At 44.9% G+C, this 19,014-nt stretch overlaps 1 protein-coding gene across 1 annotated transcript in view; it reads right to left on the bottom strand.

The window, feature by feature from the left end:
* The window catches only part of POLA2 (polymerase (DNA directed), alpha 2, accessory subunit), a 57,297-nt gene that overhangs the window by 34,350 nt on the left and 3,933 nt on the right, over positions 1-19,014 (bottom strand). The window contains exons 2-13 of the mRNA XM_015411936.1: positions 18,823-18,947; positions 17,621-17,706; positions 16,404-16,461; positions 13,915-14,021; positions 10,567-10,757; positions 9,605-9,693; positions 8,396-8,551; positions 5,893-5,955; positions 5,147-5,189; positions 2,704-2,828; positions 2,254-2,292; positions 882-955 (exon numbers count right to left, since the gene is read on the bottom strand). Coding sequence (XP_015267422.1) covers positions 882-955; positions 2,254-2,292; positions 2,704-2,828; positions 5,147-5,189; positions 5,893-5,955; positions 8,396-8,551; positions 9,605-9,693; positions 10,567-10,757; positions 13,915-14,021; positions 16,404-16,461; positions 17,621-17,706; positions 18,823-18,947 — 1,156 coding nt within the window. The remainder of the gene's footprint in view (positions 1-881; positions 956-2,253; positions 2,293-2,703; positions 2,829-5,146; positions 5,190-5,892; positions 5,956-8,395; positions 8,552-9,604; positions 9,694-10,566; positions 10,758-13,914; positions 14,022-16,403; positions 16,462-17,620; positions 17,707-18,822; positions 18,948-19,014) is intronic.

Here is a 19,014-nt window from a genome sequence, read left to right as displayed (position 1 = left end):
TAAACTCATGGTCCAACCTCAGTGCGTGTGTGGATAACTTGTGCTTATACAGACTGCCCTCTGCAGTCAGTGTGGTCTAGTGGTAGACTAGGATCTGGGAGACCACAGGTTCAAATTCCCACTCTGCTATGAAGCTGGCTGGGTGACCTCAAGTCAGGCACTCTCCCAACCTAACCTACCTCACAGGGCTGTTCTGAAGATAAAATGGAAGAATAGTGTGCTTAGTAAATCTGATTAGGTATGGAAAACTACCCTATAAGCACACTGCTGAAAGAAGGCTAGTGGTTAGAGTGCTGAACTAAGGTCTGGGAGGCCCAGGTTCGAATCCCCACTCTGCCATGGAAGCTTGCTAGGTGACCTTGGGCCAGTCACTCTCTCTCTCAGTATAACCTACCTCACAGGATTTGTGGTAGGGTATGAGCTTTCGTGAGTCACAACAACTCTCTTCTTTAGATACAGCTTCAGACACAGATAAGAAGTGAGCCGTGACTCACGAAAGCTCATCCCCTGCCACAAATTTTGCTAGTCTTTAAGGTGCTACTGGACTCTTGCTCTTTTCTACTGCTACAGACAGACTAAGACGGCTACCCATCTTGATCCACCTCACAGGGTGGATCTAGGGAGAAAACAGAATGATGTTGTAAACTGGTTTGTGTCCCCACTGGGAGAGAAAAGAGGGGGTATGAATAAATAAACACAGCAATAAGTAATAAATATATGCTCTCCTTGAGGGCTTTCAAGAGTCCTACGGCTGGCCACTGTGGCTAGGATAGATGTACCCTTGGTATGATCCAGCAGGGCTTTGCTGATGTTCTTAGGGGAAACATGTGCCTCTGAAAAAAGATATCCTGAGAGCCTGAGAGGACAAATCAAATCCTTACCTCCTTGTGTTCTCAATTATTGACTTCATGCACATCTTGAAGAAATCCTCAAATGCGGCCGTGAGCTGACAGTTCTAAAAGAAATTAACAAAAAAGCCACACGATTTTCAGTCATGGCAAACTAAAGTCCATCCAGGTTGGTAGGCTGCTTATGCTGAAGTAAACAGGGGTGTGCATGTTTATTTTAAAATATTTATATCCTGCCTTATCTTCCTAGACTCAATGTGGCTAATAAAGCCAACAAGGCACAAATGTTCCAGTGTGTGCATTGCGGCTAAGTGGAAGCATGTGGAACTACTGATCATTTGTCTAGTAACACAAAACCTGGAATATAACCTTCTTAACCAAACTGACCTATTATTTAAAAGGTTGCATGGGAACAATTGCCTTTCAAAACAAGTTTGTAGACCTGTAAGATTTTCTTCTTTACGTTTCAGTACAATGAACATCAAGAAAGCCCACTATATATATTCATTAAAGTGTTGTAACCCATAAAATATTGTACGATCCAATAAACTGCACGCACTAGAAGAACAGTAGGTTTTTATACCCCACTTTTCTCTACCCTAATGAGTCTTAAAGTGGCTTACAATCATTTTCCCTTCTTCTCCCAACAACAGGCACCTTGTGAGGTAGGTGGGGCTGAGAGAGTTCCGAGAGAACTATGACTGGCCCAAGGTCACCCAGCAGGTATCATGTGGAGGAGTGAGGAATCAAAACTGGTCTCCGGATTAGAGTCCACCACTCTGAACCTCTACACCATGCTGGCTCTCTCAAGTCCAGCTTGGGCTGCTGGGCATGGCAATATGGAGTCTCTGTATTGGCCAATTACTAGAAGCTTGACTTCTACCTTTTCCTTGGACCGTCTGCCTCCTACTCTTCAGAGTCCAGCAACTGGCTTGACAGGCCCTGGCTTGAAGCGCCCACCCTCCAGTTCTGGATTCAGACCTGGCTGACCACAGGCCCTGCTATGGCAATCTCCCCTAGGAAAGTTCTACATCCATGCCACACTTCCCTGGAGGCCATTAACGCTGATAAACCAACCTCCTATACAATATACCTGGCCTACACTGCCATCAAAGATTTTTCAGAACAGTGTGGGGTCTGCCCACGCTGCTGTATTAGCAGATAGACAAGACTCTTCACTCATTCCAGTGTCGAAGTAGGAGATATCCCACTCTGTATGTACGAGGGCTGCAAACTTTTGTTAAAGCAAAAATTAACAATCTGGGGAGAAGCTGGGTGGCTCGCCCCACACTAAGGCCCCCTTTTTGAGATTTATGCTTCCAAGTGCCCCTAAGCCCACAGACTAGCAACGGTTTAGAAAGAGGAACGTTCCGACCTGTGGAGATCTCTTGTGCTTTTAACTTACCTCAACTTGGGAGTGTTTTGCATCAAGGAAAGGTCCAAGCTGCAACAATGGAAGGAAACGGAGGTCAGATAAGGCCCTAATTAACCAACAGTGTAATTTCTGAAGAGCTAATCAAGGTCCCTTAAGAGCCCAAACTATGGCAAAAGTTACAGGGGAAAGGATGCATTTTTTTTCAGGCGAAAAGCACAGGAAATCCCTCAAAACCCACATACAATAAATGAGTTTCAGAACAAGGTTCCAGCAACTTCCTCTGCTTTAAGTTCATCCAGCTTCTACTGGATCCAATGGTTCACTTTTGTTTAGCCAGTCATCACTGATTTTTCAGTGCTCCATGCCTAATCCTTTTCTTCAGCAGTCAAAACAGCACTTGAAAATTGTGACTACCCGCCCCCCACAACCAGCTAGATGTTTAGCACAGGATATGATCATCACAGGAAGCGATACCCTTACCAGAATGCAAACATCCGGCCTGCTTTTATTGATCACTTCAATCAGATCCACCAAGGGGTCATAGGTAATGCTGTCAGAAGTGGTGTAAGGCCCACAGGCCACCAAGACCATCTGCTGCTCTGGCTCTGAAAAAATTAGTCATATCTCAGTTTTCATGACTGACTGCCCACACCTCTAAACATTTATTTATTTATTATTTAAACGTTTACCCCGCCCCTCCCCGCCAAGGCAGGCTCAGGGCAGCTTACATAAAACCCAATAAATACAAAAATACATCTCAGTATAAAATACACAATAAACAGTTTAGACCATTAATATATCAATGGCGACCCAGATATAGTAAAATGTGTTTAAGAGCACGTTCAGCGGTGCATCCACTCCAGGTAGCTTCAGCTGGAAGTCGGCACAGGGCGTAGCTGATAAGGTGCCGCTCCTATCGGAATGCCTGCCAGAAAAGCTCCATTTTCACGGCCCTGCGGAACTGTCCCAGGTCCCACAGGGCCCTGATCTCACCGGAGAGCTCATTCCAATAGGTTGGAGCTGCCAAAGATAAAGTTCTGGGATGGGAAGGTATTGGAGGTGGTGTATGACAAAGTATCTCTGTGGAGAATCTCTCCTCAGAAGCCAGATGTGGAGGCTGAGGAGAATCTTTTCCCACTGCTGAAAATTTCCATACCCCATGCAGACCTTCTCCCTCTCACATGACTATGGAAAGTAGAGTAATCTGCAGAAATGAAGGGGGAAAATATATTTAAAATGGCTAAATTTGAGTGACACCTAAGTTGGAGTTCATATTTTCCTGGTGGAGAGTTCTGAGTTTTAAGAACAGCATGAAATTGAACTTTAGAGGCTGGATTGAGCAATGTTTCTGCGGGTACAAGGATTTCCTCCCGCAAGAGCATGAATTTTGTGGCTTCCCACTTCTGCAGCAGCACATTCACCCTTGAATTTAGTGTTGTGCCCTCTAGATTTGCTTACAATTGCTATGGAGCAGTTGTTGGTTGTATGAATTATACTGCTCTTATTGCATTGCTTTTAGTTCTAATCTGCCTTGAGTCTCAGACTCAGTGGTAGATCATGTGAAAAGACCTCTACCCATAACTGTGGACAGCTGCTACCAGCCAGAGCAGACAATACTCTCCCCACAAAGGCTCCCCTGCCAGATAAGATAAAGCCATTGGTTTATCTAGGCCAGAAGGCAGCTCTATGTGTATGCGACTTTGTAAATTAATCAGAACTCCATTCACCCTGCCAGAGCCTCCCAATCTCAGCATGCTCAAGGAGGCACAAAATGTTGAGAGCAGGTGGGAGTTATCTAGGGGGGGAAAAACCAAGAAGATGCAGCAGTTGGGCTGCTCCAGCCCCTGAGAGCTTACAGAAAGCTGGCGAGGGAGATCCAGATATAGCAAGGAAGTTTCCAAATAGTTGCACCATGAGAGTTCTCACAAGCTCCCAACTTCTTCATTTTTCGCATGAAGCACATTTGGCCCAAGCCACTCAGCTTCCAATTTGATCCCTGGAAGCTAACGCATAACCAGTTGCCCCCCATAGGAGCCGTGGTTTGCTCTTCCTTACTTGACCTTAATAACCAACACAGCCTTCTCAGCTCTTGAAGCTGAGCAGGCACCCTCCAAAGGCGATCTACTTGTTTGAGACTCAACACTTCCTGACGGCTCTGAATGATCAAATCAGATCAAAGACTTTGCTCTCCAAATGAAGCCAGGCAAGTCCCCATATCAAAACTCCATGGCAGAAACTTGTGTCATGTTTCAAGTTAATTCTTGAGAAACTTCTACACCCCCAGTGCCAAATCGCTGCTGCTCCCCTGGCCATCTCATCCACAACACAGAAAATATCCTGAACTGAAATCTCTGCATAGCTACCATGGTCTCACTGATGAGGGGATCCTGAACAACAGCCACTTCATCACTATTCCTGCAAAGGAAATTCTAGTACTAACAGAGGGTTGGCTGCCAGGTCTCAAAAGCTAACCAAACTATGTATTATGGGGGGAGGGGGGGTGTCAGGATATGACTTTGGGACTCTGTTAATAGCACCCATGTGTCTTGAGAGCCAGTTTGGTGTAGTGGTTAAGTGTGCGGACTCTAATCTGGGAGAACCGGGTTTGATTCCCCACTCCTCCACTTGCACCTGCTGATGTGACCTTGGGTCAGTCACAAGCTCTGGCACAGCTGTCCTTGAAAAAGAGCAGTTTGTGTCAGAGTTCTCTCAGCCCCACCCACCTCACAGGGTGTCTGTTGTGGGGAGGGGAAGGGAAAGGAGTTTGTAAGCTGCTCTGAGACTCCAAGTGAAGGGCGGGGTATAAATCCAATCTTCTTCTTCTTCTTCTTCCATCCTATCCAGACCGTACCCAGCCATCCTTCCAGACCACAAACAGCCCACAGCTTCCCCCTCTAGAAATTAAGCATGGCACCAAACTCACCTTCAGTTGGACTTGTAGGCTTATGGAATGGAAGGGGCACCCCCTGAAGAGAAAAAAACAACGATTTCACATCTTCGAAAAGACAAGAGTATAGGCTGGATTCTGTGGATCTTGCTTTGTGAACAGTGGCACTTTCTGGAGCAAGGAGCCTCCTGCACACACACAAAAAAGTGTGCAGGAAGTGCTGTAAAATAACTTCTAACTTATGGAAAACCTACGAATTAATGACCTCCAAAACATCCTATCATTAACAGCCTTGACTGAGTCCATCTGTCTCATGTTCAGTCTTCCTCTTTTCCTGCTGCCTCCAACTTTTCTTAGTATTATTGTCTTTTCCAGTGACTCTTGTCTTCTCATAATGTGACAAAAGTACAATAGCCTCAGTTAAATCATTTTAGCTTCTAGGGAGAGGTCAGGCTTGATTTGATCTAGAACCCACTGATTTGTCTTTTTGGCAGTCCACAGTATCCGTAAAACTCTCCTCCAACATCCAGTTTCAAAGGAACCAATGCAAGAGGGGAAACATCCTTCCATAGAGAAAAATGCTGCTGTTAACAAAACAGATTCATGGTGTCCAGCCCCAAATCCCCGTTCTTCAGCCTAGAAGCTTGCTCTGGAAGCAAACTTCTTTAACTGCTTTAGCCTCTCTCCACAAGCTTAATACAAAGAACAAAAGATTGTAATCTGCCTTTAGGCCAAGAATCAAAGCAATAAAAACAAAAGCAGTTGAAAGTGGATTTCATCACCTCGTACAGCTTGGATGCAACCAGCTGTCCACCGGTACTGTTTGTACCTTCCATAATCACAACCTGGAGGATGGGGGGGGAAAAGAGAGACACAAAAATCCAAGCATCTTTATTTTATTTCTTCATCACTTTCTACTCCTGTTTCTCTGCTGCCAAAGCAGTACTTGGGAAACCACTACCTTGCATCACCAGTAGCTACATGGGCTCCTCTTATGGCAAAAGGCAGAGGAAAGAAGACAGCTGGGTTTAAGACTTATCAGAAGTGAGAAGAAGAGAGAGTCTTGGTTCCCATACAATTTTGTCTCGAACAAGGAAGCCAGACTGAAACGTACAAAAAGAAACTGCACATATATCTATATCTATCTACACCTATAAATCCATATCTATCCATATCTATCTATATCTATCCACACACACACACACACACACACACGGAAGACAAACTGAAATATACAAGCAGAAACTGCATATATGTGTACACACACACACACACACACACACACACACACAGTTTCTGCTTGTATATTTCAGTTTGTCTTCCTTGTCCCAAAGAAGTCCTACAGGAACCATAGGAAGCTGCCTTTGTTCCACCTAGCAGTCCATCATTCTCTCCTATGACTAACAAAACCTGACTCAAGGATCTCTAGATCAACAGCTTTTGCTGTTCTGCCCCTGGTATGGCATTACAGCTCCAACCAATCGCTGCCAAAGGTATCGTCAGCGTTTATTCAGCTTCAAAGGCTACCAGTTCATTCGATTGTTGTTGTTCAGTCGCACAGTCGAGTCCGACTTTTTGCGACCCCATGAACCAGCTCCCTCCAGGCCCTCCGGTCTTCCGCCATCCTCTGAAGTTTGCTCAACTTCATGTTCGTTGCATCGATGACACTGTCTAACCATCTCATCCTTTGCCGTCCCCGTCTTCTTTGACCTTCAATCTTTCCCAGCATCAGGGTCTTCTCCAGTGAGTGCTCCCTTCTCATTTGGTGGCCAAAGTATTTGAGCTTCAGTTTCATTATCTGGCCCAGTGCTAAGCAGACTGACATCCTTCTAAGTCCACCGAAGTCAGTGGACTTAGAAGGGTGTAACTCTGATCAGCATTGCACTGTCAAAGGGATGGTTTTTGACTTCAAAGGCCAGATAATCTCAAGGGCTGCTCGCTCCCACTGGAGGCTGCCCGTGTTTTAAGATCATTTGCTGAGGCCCTGCTCTGGGTATCCCCTCCCTCAGAAGTGAAATGTTTGGCTACCGTGGAACAGGGCCTTTTTGGTCACGGCACTCTGATGGCAGAACACCTTTTCTAGGCACACCTGCTAGGTGCCTCCTCTCTGCTGACTCTTCGGAATCCAGGCTCTCTCCGGAATCCTTTTCATTTAGTCATCCTTGGCAGTCCCTGATTATCAGCCGCTTCTAACCTCATGCTAACAGATATCAATTCGTTTGTGACAGTTCTCTCTTTTTAGTTTAATTTCTTTCATTATGAATGTGTTAAATTTGATTGTTAAATCACCCTCAGGGCCTATCATGGAGGAAAAGCAAGGTAAAAGTAGTTTAAATAGATTTTAAAAACCTCTGCTGAAGCCAGCTTAGCCCCAGATACCAGAAAGCCAGCCCAGAAATCTAAGCACTTGGCCAGCCTTCTGGAAAGACAGAGACACGCTGACGGCTCTCTAACCATGATCTGGCCATAAATTCTGATTATAACCAGGTTCAATTACCATAATGCAGTATAGGTGAAAACAATCCAGAAACTTCAGCTAATCCAAAATGTGTCAGCCAGGCTACTGTCAGGGGATCACTCCAGTGCTGAAAGATCTGTACTGGTTGCCCATTTCTTTCCAGGCCAAATTCAAAATACCAGATCTTACCATTAAGGCCCTAAAGGGCTTGAGGCCAGAGTACCTGAAGGACCATCTCATCCCACATGAACACACGAAGCTGCCTTATACTGAATGAGACCACTGGTCCATCAAGGTTAATACTGTCTTCTCAGATTGGCAGCAGCTCTTTCACATCGCCTACTGCCAGAACTTTTAACTGGAGATGCCAGAGATTGAACCTGGGACCTTCTGTATGCAAAGGCGAAGTTCCACCACTGAGCCACAGCCCACCAGTTAAGATCTACCGCAAAAGCCCTGCTCTCAGTGCCGCCTTTGGAGGTGAGGCGGGCAGCAAGACAGGGCTTTTTCTGTGGCAGCACTTCACTTGTACAATGCCTTTCAAATTGAGGCTCACCTAGTGCCTATATGCTGCATTCTTTTAGGCACTGAGTCAAACGTTTCTGTCCATCAGAGTTTTTAATTAAAGGGCCTTAGGACCATTTTAGTGTACTTTTAGTCTGAAAACTGCTAATTTAAGCTGCTCAATGGTATTTTTGTGGTTGTAACACTAGATTTTAATAACTTTTAATGCTTTGTTTTTATTACGTAAGCCGCCTCATGCGGGTTCCCTGGTGAGGTAGCACAAACATTTGCTAAATGAATAATAAATAACCAGCATGCGTCACCTGTCCTGGGAAAAGAGAGTATTCTGCAAGCTCTGATACATCCACAGGAACCTGCCCTCCAGAAGAGTGTTCTTGATCTCCTTCCAAGATGACTGACCGGGCATTCAGTTTCCCATTGGAATCACAACCAATTTGGCCCAGAACAGTCACTGGCTCCTTCCAAGCATCGTTTAAAAACAAAAAAGAAGGAAAGAGGACTTTAGCCTAATTGGACGCTTAAACAAAACATGCTTTGATATTATCAAGTGGGTTCATTGTTAAACCCAGAACATTAGGCTAAACTAAGATATCAGAAGAACAGCAAACAGTAATGGGACTCATTAATCTAGTGCAAGGCAGTGGACAGGATGTAAGACTTGGTCAGGGAGGACACTCAGCTTCAAAGCCCGTGAGACCAACCACTGAGGCATACGAAATTATGTCTGGAATTTAGGGGCTCTGCTTCTAGACAGCCTGGAATTGCAACTCTTGAAAACAGTGTTGCTCTAGTTACAGGTAAGAACATAAGAGAAGCCAATGTTGGATCAGGCCAATGGCCCATCCAGTCCAACACTCTGTCACACGGTGGCCAAAAATACCAGGTGCCATCAGGAAGTCCACCAGTGGGGCCAGGACAGCAGCAGCAGAAGGAGAAGAGGAGGAGGAGGAGATTGGATTTATACCCCGCCCTTCACATGGGGTCTCAGAGCACCTTACAAACTCGTTTCCCTTCCCCTCCCCACAACAGACACCCTGTGAGGTAGGTGGGGCTGAGAGAGCTCTGACAGAAACTGCTCTTTTTCAAGAACAGCTGTGCCAAAACTATGGCTTGCCCAAGGTCATCCAGCAGATGCAAGTGGAGGAGTGGGGAATCAAACCCGGTTCTCCCAGATTAGAGTTCGTGCACTTAACCACCACACTCTCCCACTGTTGCCCCACCCCAGCACCAAGAATACAGTGCATCACTTGCCGTAGACTGAGAGTTCCTATCTACACCTTGTGGCTAATAGCCACTGATGGACCTCTGCTTCATATGCTTATCTAATTCCCTCTTGAAGCCGCCCATGCTTGTAGTCGCCACCACCTCCTGTGGCAGTGAATTCCATGTGTTAATCGCTCTTTAGGTGAAGAAGTACTTCCTTTTATCCATTCTAACCTGACTGCTCAGCAAAAGGGAGAAAAGTACTTTTTTCTTTCTTCTTTCTATACCTTTAAAAAACAAAAGATTACCTGCACTGGGATAATTAAAGAGGAGAACTCTTCTATTTGGTAATGTTCCTTCAGTGCTTCACCAAGTTCTTCAATCTTGCAGGCAAATACTATTGTAAATTTAAATAAAAAATTAAAAAATAACATGGAGAGGAGGAAAACCATGGATCTGTTTGTTTTACTGCATTAGGTCAAAGCTACAGCAAAACAGTAACAGACAAACAAACAAAACAATTACAATATGAAGCAATGGCAAACCAACTTGGAACGTCTCTGGGTTTGAAAACCCTACGAGGTCACCATAAGTCAGGTGTGACTTGACAGCAAAAAAAATGCCTAGTTTTACTGCTGTTTTCTTTTGTTTATCTTCACTGTCTGATTGGATTGCTTTTCATATTTTGTGATCTGCCTTAAGTTTCAGAGTAAGAAAAGTGGGCTAGAGATCAAACTAATAATAATAAACTCCCCCCCCGCAACACCGTGCCTTTCCACAGGGCTCAGTTCATCCTGAGAAGCAGATTCAAATATTTGTTTTATTTAAAATACTTATGCACCCATTTTTTTTCTGACCAACTCAGAACCCAAGGCAGGTTAGTGTTCTCAGGTGTCCAGACTATATATGAATGAGTAAAAAACAAGACCTCTTCTGAGCTTATGCCAAGTACCTGTCTCTTACCAATGACCAACCACAATGAAACCTACCAAAGCATGAGGCTTATAGTCAGAAACTTCCAGGCAAAGTTGGGCAACAGCACCCCCCATAGGAAATTAGAAGTAAGACAAGTCACTGTCTTGCACAGAAAGCACGATTGCAGCATGACGCTCTCCAGCATGAGCCCCCCCCCTCCTAAATGGAGAGCCAGAGCTTGCAGCTCCCTTTCTTCATTGCAAGTGGAGCTCATGCAAGAAGAATTCTCACTGGCTTATGCCCCAGATTATTCCCACCCTACCCCTGCAATATATATATAATTAAAAAGCGTTACCTTCCCGGTTTTCGAAGAGCTTTTGGAACATGAATTTGTATCGCTTGGTGAGAGAATCTTCAGCACTGAACAACTTTACACTGGCAGCTGAGCCTCCAGTCCCACTCCAAGCACTGCCCTGTACAGAGCCAAAGGACGTAACAACTTCTCCACGGTTGCCCCGAGAGGTGTACTTCTGCGAAGGAGTAGCGCTGGGGGGGGGGGGAGATTAATTAAGAAGGTGGTAGTGGAAATCTTGTCTCTTCTTTCTTTTTGTATTTCTTACAGCACTGACTCAGTCTTTATTTTAAACTGTATGCTATTATGAATAAGGTTGCAAACTTTAAAATTTAATCATTAATCAATGAACGCTCTAGTCTATTTAAATAAGGGATTTGCCTTTACCACTATTGTCCTAAGGGGCCCAAAGCAGCTAATAGAAATTTGCAAACCAAATTAAATAGTATAATTTAAACAATCAAAACAAAAAAGCACTGCAAGCCGTGGCTGGTTGGCTCAGACTGAGTCGGTTGAAACTAAACCCGGCGAAGACGGCGGTCCTGGGCTTAGGTTGGGTTGGGGTTGGGACTCCCTCTCCCGACCTTCAATGGGGCGCCTCTGGTGCCAACGTTGAGAGTTTGGGTGTGCTCCTGGATTCCTCCTTAACGATGGAGGCGCAGGTAGCAGCCACTACCAAGTCAGCCTTTCATCATCTTCGGCTGGCTCGGCAGTTGGTTCCCTTCCTCGACCGCGATGACCTGGCCACAGTGATCCACGCGACGGTCACCTCGAGGTTGTACCGCTCCCTACACGGGGCTGCCTTTGTCGCAAATCTGGAAGCTGCAGCTAGTGCAGAATGTGGCAGCCAGGCTGTTGATGGGCCTGTCTAGGCGGGACCATATCCAGCCTGTGCTGAAGGCGCTGCACTGGCTGCCAATAGCGTACCAGATTCGCTTCAAAGTGCTGGTTCTTACCTTTAAAGCCCTAGATGGCCAGGGTCCGGCATACCTAAGGGACCGCCTTTCCCCATATGAGGCTGGCTATCATGAGCCCGCACACTGTGAGACACAGGGCAGGCACAAAGGGCCAAGAGAGCAAAGGTTCATGTCTATGGTCATGCCTTACCCTTATACAGGCAGGCAGGCAGGCAGGCAAGCAACAACTGCACAGCCCAGATATTGTGCAGCTGGCAAGATGTTCCCCCCAACAATTTCTCTTCCTTGGTCTAGCTGATTAATGGCAGGACTATGAATACAGTCACCTTTGTATTTTTTAAAAACCTATTCCTATCTTGATACATTACCAGGAAAAAAATAAAACAAAACTACAAAGGCTTTCCTTCAAATAGTGGTTCGACTCAAAGATCACACCAACCCCCAGGAAAGGATGCTTAACTACAGTTGGTTGCAGAGCTTGACTTGGGAAGCCACGGTTTGTGATCTGCTAACTAACTGGAATATAAACAGAGGCTTGGAACAGATCTGCGAGCCAGTTTGTGTTGACTGATTATAGACAGGCATTATGTTTGAATAGTCCAACTGTGGTTATAGCCACCCCTCTGCCTCCGGAAACCACTGCTTCTGAAGACTGAAATGGCAAGCAGATGGACAATGAAAGCAGACAAGCAACTGTAAACCAAAGGAGGGCTGCACTGTTGGAAGTTTAAACCGTGGTTTCGGTTCTAAGCTACAGTCAAGGGAATTGATAGTCTGGTGCATTGCTGAACTGAGCTAGTAAGTGGTAAGGTTTTATTAAAATGCTAGCTCTCTTAGATCACTCTTTAACATCTCACCTCTCAAGGTTTTAGGAAGATGCAAATCTATGTATTGAATTAATTGGTTAAGAGCCCAGCATTAAGTGATTAAATGTTTTCAACTGAGCGACAACCATAACGAAAAACCAAAGGAGTATAAGGTTATGAACCCCACACGTTTGTATACATTTTATATTCAATTGTCATGGATGTTCCCTCTCTGACAGGATTCCCCGAAACTCTAAGGCTGCTGAGAATACTCTCTAGGAAATATCTAACCTCTTCTACCACTAGAAACTACAGTTCCCAGGATTCCCTGGTGAAGAGAGGAAACAGTCATCAAATCCATGGCATAAACAGCCTCTTTCACAGATATATATCCAAGTCCTGCAGAAAAATCTAAAATCTAAAAAATCCCCAAACCACTGAGAGGTTTAAATTCCTCCCAAAATAAAGAAAAGCATTGACTGAGCATGTGCAGGCAATGCACATAGCTCCTCCAGGTGGCAGCAGTGACAGCAACGGGGGTCCAGTAGCTGTGGTGGCCCCGGCAACAACTGTGGCATTGAGGGGAACTGCAGGGTGCCTGGCAGCGGAGGCCAGGAGGTATACCAGGCTCAGCAACAGCACTGACAATGGGGTGGGGAGCGGTGGTGGGGCAAAGCCAGGAGCCATGCCGGTCCTATCAGAGTTGTTGCCAATGGGGGGGGGAGTTGTGGTGAGTCCGGCAGCAGAGTTTGGGAGCTGTGGCATGCCCATAGGCAATGGTAGTAATAAGTTAAGATCCTCCCCCCCCCCCCGCAATTATTGCAGGTCACCATTTGTAAAATACTAAATTTGAACTCCATGTATATTTTATAACACATCTCTTAAGTATGACTGTACTCTAATAAATGCAGTGTCCAAAAACTAAGCCCAATTCACATGACCAAGAGGATCTCGGGCAAATCTGGTAGTTGGCAAAGCAGTCTGGCGTCTGAGCGTGTGGCGGACCAGACTGAAATTAATGCTGCATTCAAATACATTTAATACAATGAATCCATTCACTATATATTGTTGCTTACAACCATTCATACTTCATTCCTGCACATGAACCTGGTCATGGGAATCAGTCAGGGGCTTCAACTTCCTAGAATTAGATGTGGTTATCAGCTATCTCTTTGCATTCCGCATCCTGCACAGCAGTCACACTCACACATGACTTGTGAGCTTCTTCTCAGTTTCCATGTATGCAGTGCCTGATTTGGACAGATGTGGTGAAGGCCCCCCCCCCTCTCACACACACACAGAGTGTGTTCTGTTCCCAACCAGCCCTGGGGTATACTATTTGGCCCACTGGGGAAAATCACCTGTACACTTGTTGGTTTCCCCAACAGCTAAATAGCACCCCCCAAGAATATTCAGTCCAGGAAAATGGCTGCAGCTCCTTCCCTACGTGACGATCCAAATTGGGCAAAGCACACAGAGAAATTCAGGAGAACGTGCAAATCACATGTCACACACAGTGGGGACCTGTGGACTCTGCAAGATGTGAAGAGATGCTCATCAGGAAAGCAATCTGATTTAAAGAAATAACAAAGCATCAGAAACCTGCTGGTCACTCAGTGAAGGCCTACCCGGGTGAAAAGCTGCTAGGAGAGAACATCAGATGAGGGCTGCGAGTGGAAGTGGTCCTCTTGGAACGGGGGTTCTCTGGTGTGGTTATAGCCCGTTTCTGAGAGCCCTGAAACACAATTCAGAAGAGCTCAGCATGACACATTGAGCAGCACCAAGGGCAAGCTGTTTAACGGCAAAACATGAAATCCTCAGCTAGGATAAACATGGATAATGCTGGACAATCCCCCACATGCACTGGGCCCACAAGAGGATTTGCAGGGCGGAGACAAATGAAACTAGAGTGGCTTTAGACAAGCCATGGTCTCAGCCTCATCAGCAATACAGGGCTAATACTAGCCTACATTATAGTAAGATGGATGTCTATAAAGCAGGCTAAAACAGCACAGCATAAATACAAGGGGCATATTGACCATTATGGCTCCTGGGAAAAGTCTCACTGGGTCAATGGACTTGGGGGGGGCTCCTGTCTCTCTCTCTCCTGAGCCCCCACCCCCAAGCAGTCCCAGCCAGCCAGGGGAGAGAAGAGACCAGCTTAGGGGAACATGAACTGCCACTGGGTAGAGGGAAACTTCCAGGCTACCACAGCCAGGGCAAGTCCGCAACTGCCTGGCCAAGGGGCTCAGGCACCCACCCAATCCAGTCTCAGCCACCCACCCAATTAGCCCAGCAGCTATGCCACAGTGAAGCAGGGCACTACGCCTGACTTGTCCAGGTTGGCCTGGGCTCCCCTCCACCTCCCTCTCCAGTAGCTTCCCTCCACTATATACTATACCACTAAATACTATATACGGTTGGCTCTTTCCCAAAGCCAACACCATTCCTCTTCTGTGATTGTAATTTGCAAATCCTTTCCCCATTTTCTAGTATACCACTCTAACATTTCAGCTAGTCTAACCACCTTATAATATGTAGTAAAATATGGTACTCCCAAGGAGCTGCGGTGGCTCAAGTGGTTAAGACGCTGAACTGCAGGCTGTAGAAGGTGAGTAGTTCAGCAGTTCGAGACCCGGGTGCCGCATGACGGAGTGAGCTCCCGTCTCTAGTTCCAGCTCCTGCCAACCTAGCAGTTCGAAAGCAAGAAATTGCAAGTAGATAAATAGGCACCACTTCGGTGGGAAGGTAACAGCGTTCCGTGCGCCTTGGTGTTTAGTCATGCCGGTCACATGACCACATAAATGTCTTCGGACAGCGCTGGCTCTTCGGCTTTGAAACGGAGATGAGCACAACAGCCCTAGAGTCGGATTCGACTGGCTTTCGAGCAAGGGAACCCTTACCTTACCTTATGGCACTCCCAGTCCTCTTTTATCTCCTGATCTTATTAGAGTTTTCTTAACCACCCTAGGATGTCTTCCTAACCACATGAATTCTTTAAATACTTGTTCTCAGGTCTTACAGATATACGTTTTGACAAGTAATGTTAAATTAATAAATGAAAACAGGATTCTGGGGAAAATATTCATTTTTAGCATTGTTGATCTACCAAACCATGAAAGAGATGCCAAAGTACCAGCTCCTTTATGATTTCCCCAAATAATTTTGGGTGATTATATTCCACAAAAGAATCAAGATTTTGTTTTAACCACATTCCTAAATATTTAATTGGACACACTGTCCACGGAATGTAGCAGATCTTAGCAATACTGTTCTCTTGTGTTAAAGACATATTTAAGTCCAATCATTCTGACTTCCCTAAATTAACCTTATAACCTGAAACAGTCCCAAAGAAATGTATCAAATTCATAACTTCCACAATGGAATGTTTTGGTTTAGACAATGTGAGTATTACATCATCCTCATATAAGCAAATTTTAGAGATCAGATCCCCAAACCTAACACCAAAATCTTTCTGTTGTCCCTAAATTGCTAGTGGTTCTATGGTCAAGACAAACAAAGGGGGTGAAAGCCTTGATGCGCACCTCTAGAAAGAGTGAATTTCTCTAATATATTACCATTAAATGAGGACTCTTGCCCATGAAACTGATATATACGTGATATCCAACTTCCAAAGTTTTGTCCTAGACCAAACCCTTCTATAACGTGAACAAGACAGTCATGTTCTAACCTATCAAATACCTTTTCTCCATCATGAAAAAGAAGAATGATTTCATCCTGAGTTATTTGCCTTTTATGTACTACATTTATAACCCTTCTGATATTTCCAGCCATGTTCCCCAAGAACACCTTTTGGTCTTGATCAATATATTTAGTAATAACTTAATCTCCTAGTTAACACAGATTACTATATTTTAAATTCCTGGTTAAGCAGGGAAATGGATCAATATGAGCCTGACATGGATACATCTTTCCTCAGTTTAGGGATGACTGTAATTTTGGCTTCTATTTATGAAGTGGGGATTTCCTGTCTGGGCGTCACCTGATTAATCCCTGTCGGTAATGGCCTTCCAATTTTTTGCAAGAGTGTTTTATAAAATTCAGGCCATCCAAGCCTGCCGTCTTCTTTTTAAATCCTCTATAACAGCATACTTACTTTTGATGGCGTTGTGTAGGCATCTAGAAGATTCTCTTCCTCCTCCTCGACATCAAGACTAAAAAGAGTTAAGACTCAAAACACTCATACAACTACCAGGACTGGAGAGTCAAGACTCATCTTGGAGAGGTGAGTCTTAGCTCCATAGTTCATTTGAACATCCATTCCTTGGCAGTCTGGACTAAACCACCCTAATCTGCAGAAAAGGGAGGAGGGACTGTCAAATTTGGCAGCCAGACAGGAGTCTTATTTATAAAGCAACTGCAGTAACTAGGTACCACACATGAATCAAAAGACAGGCAGGACGTGTTGTCAGATCTGTTCGGCATGACATTTAAGCAGATGCCACATATTGGGAGTTTGTTGGGGAGGAAAACTGAGTTTATTTTTATTTATTTTTTAAATTAGCACCATACAGGGAACTAGACCAGCACTGACACTTATGCGATGTTTGCGGGTTCCAGCTATTTAAGAGATCTCATGAAGCAGTGCTGGGAAAGACCTGTGCCTGAAACACTGACAAGAAATCGCCGCTCAGAGTGCACTGGATGGACCACTGATCTGATTTGGAAGGAGACAGTTTCATACACAGAAACATTTTAGCAGGGACCATGGCACAGGGGCAGGGCATGGTTCTCCATGCAGAAGTTCCAGGTTCCATTTAAAGGATTTGGGGAAGCAGGGCTGCAAAATCCTCTGCCTAAGCCCTTGGAACACTTCTGCTGGACTAGTCGGATCAACCATCTGACTTCAGAGAGAAAGCAGTTCACATGGTCAATGTCTTTAGTTGCTAACATAACACTCAAACCAGCCTGAAAACATGTACATTCTGACCCAGAATCACATTATGTAATCTGGTACATGTGGGGGACAGACTGGTCACTCACTAAACCTCCACTGCACATGTTCAGAAGCCTTCAGTACACCAGCACTTGTTCCAAGCCAGAACATCAGCACTGACTGGTAACAACATTCCAGGTGTGAGCCATTGTTTAAAGACTTGCATTAGTTAGATTGTAAGAAATCACCATAAATGTTCTCCCCAATTTCACCTCCATTTTACTACCCAAACCTACAAACACTGTTTGAAAAACACTACAGTGCATTTATTTTGTACAACTTTTTCCAAAGGAGTTTTATCACTTTTCAATTTCACTGCAATAAGCAACAATCTAAAGGAGTCTGCACTGTACCATCTGTGACTTTATGAAGGATACAGTTCCTGAATGGTGTTAATGTCTTTAACCCCAGAATAGCGATTCTCTTTCCTCTTGTGAGATTTTGCAGATCTCTTATTAAGCGCCTGAAAAAAAGATAGCAAAGCATCAAAATTCAGGGACATCAGTGGCTCAAAAACAAAATAGCAAAGCATCAAAATTCAGGGATATCAGTGGCTCAAAAACAAAACTCTGCATTAAGCAAATGTTAAAAGTTGGTTCAATTTGGCCTGCTTGTTTTGTTTGTAGGCTAAAAGGGCACCAATGTTCCCTCTAAGCTGAGTTAGCGTGAGCTAGCTCACATTTTTTTAGCTTCTGGCTCACACATTTTCATCTTTGCTCAGGAAGTACAGCTCCAGAGCAAACCAATTTATGCAGGAGCCAAATCGGGCACTCACAGCTTTAATGTCAGGAGCTCCCAAAGTAGAATTTTTGCTCACACAGCTTAGAGGAAACATTGAAGGGCACCCCCCCCCCATCTTTTCTAGCAAATCAAGCTGCTTACGGCTGTGTTCTCTGGCTCCTTAAACACACAGACCCAACGAAAACCTTATGCTACAATAAATCTGAGTCTTTAAGGTGCTTACAGGACTTTTAAAGCAAAAGACTAACACAGCTACCATACTAGAATGTATTTAAATAATTAGTTACTTCACTTCCTTAGACAGCTCCAGTATGGTATAGCAATTAGTGTCAGACTAGGGCTGCATCCACACATTATAGGAAAATACCCTATAGAAATCATCTATAACTGTACTGTTCTGTCCACTCAGGAAAATCGAGCTATGAATGACTGCTATAGCTCGATGAATGCATAATATCACACAACTATTTGTGGATCCAGCCTTAAATCATTGAAGGGGAGGCAAACAACCCACTTAGAAGCTCTGGACATTAGGGGCATGGTATGGTTTGAACCAAAAATTGTTTCCACCCAGCAGGGCTTCCGTGCCGCGGCAAGAAAAGACCAAGCAGCAACCATGTTGACTGGGTTGGATCACACAGCACTGTCACTTTTCCTGGCCTTAGTACGGTATCTCCTTGGACAACACATGAAGCTGGCATAAACTGCATTCAATCCATTATTAAACTTGGCCTAAGATAGCAAGCCCTTTTTAAATTTCACCTGCTGCATGGTCAGTAATAACAAAACACCAAGCCCAAAGCCTCATAGCTGTCAGCCCTTCCCACAGCCTCCTTACCTCATGCTCAAAGATGTTCAGGAAGTCAGCTGTCAGGAGGAAAGCTTTCTTCCCAGCTGCAAAGGCAACCAGTTCATCTGCCAGTTCGTTCTCTTTCAGCCTGTACAACATGCAGAGTTCCGCCACTAGCAAGAGAAATAGAGCAGGAATTCATTGCCCAGGAACTAAAAGCAGAGCCTGCCAGTACTCCCA

This window comes from Gekko japonicus, unplaced genomic scaffold (assembly GCF_001447785.1).
Source record: "Gekko japonicus isolate JY-2015 unplaced genomic scaffold, Gekko_japonicus_V1.1 scaffold563, whole genome shotgun sequence".
Taxonomy (NCBI): domain Eukaryota; kingdom Metazoa; phylum Chordata; class Lepidosauria; order Squamata; family Gekkonidae; genus Gekko; species Gekko japonicus.
Note: the sequence above shows the minus strand (reverse complement) of the source record. Positions and strands in the feature narration are given on the sequence as shown.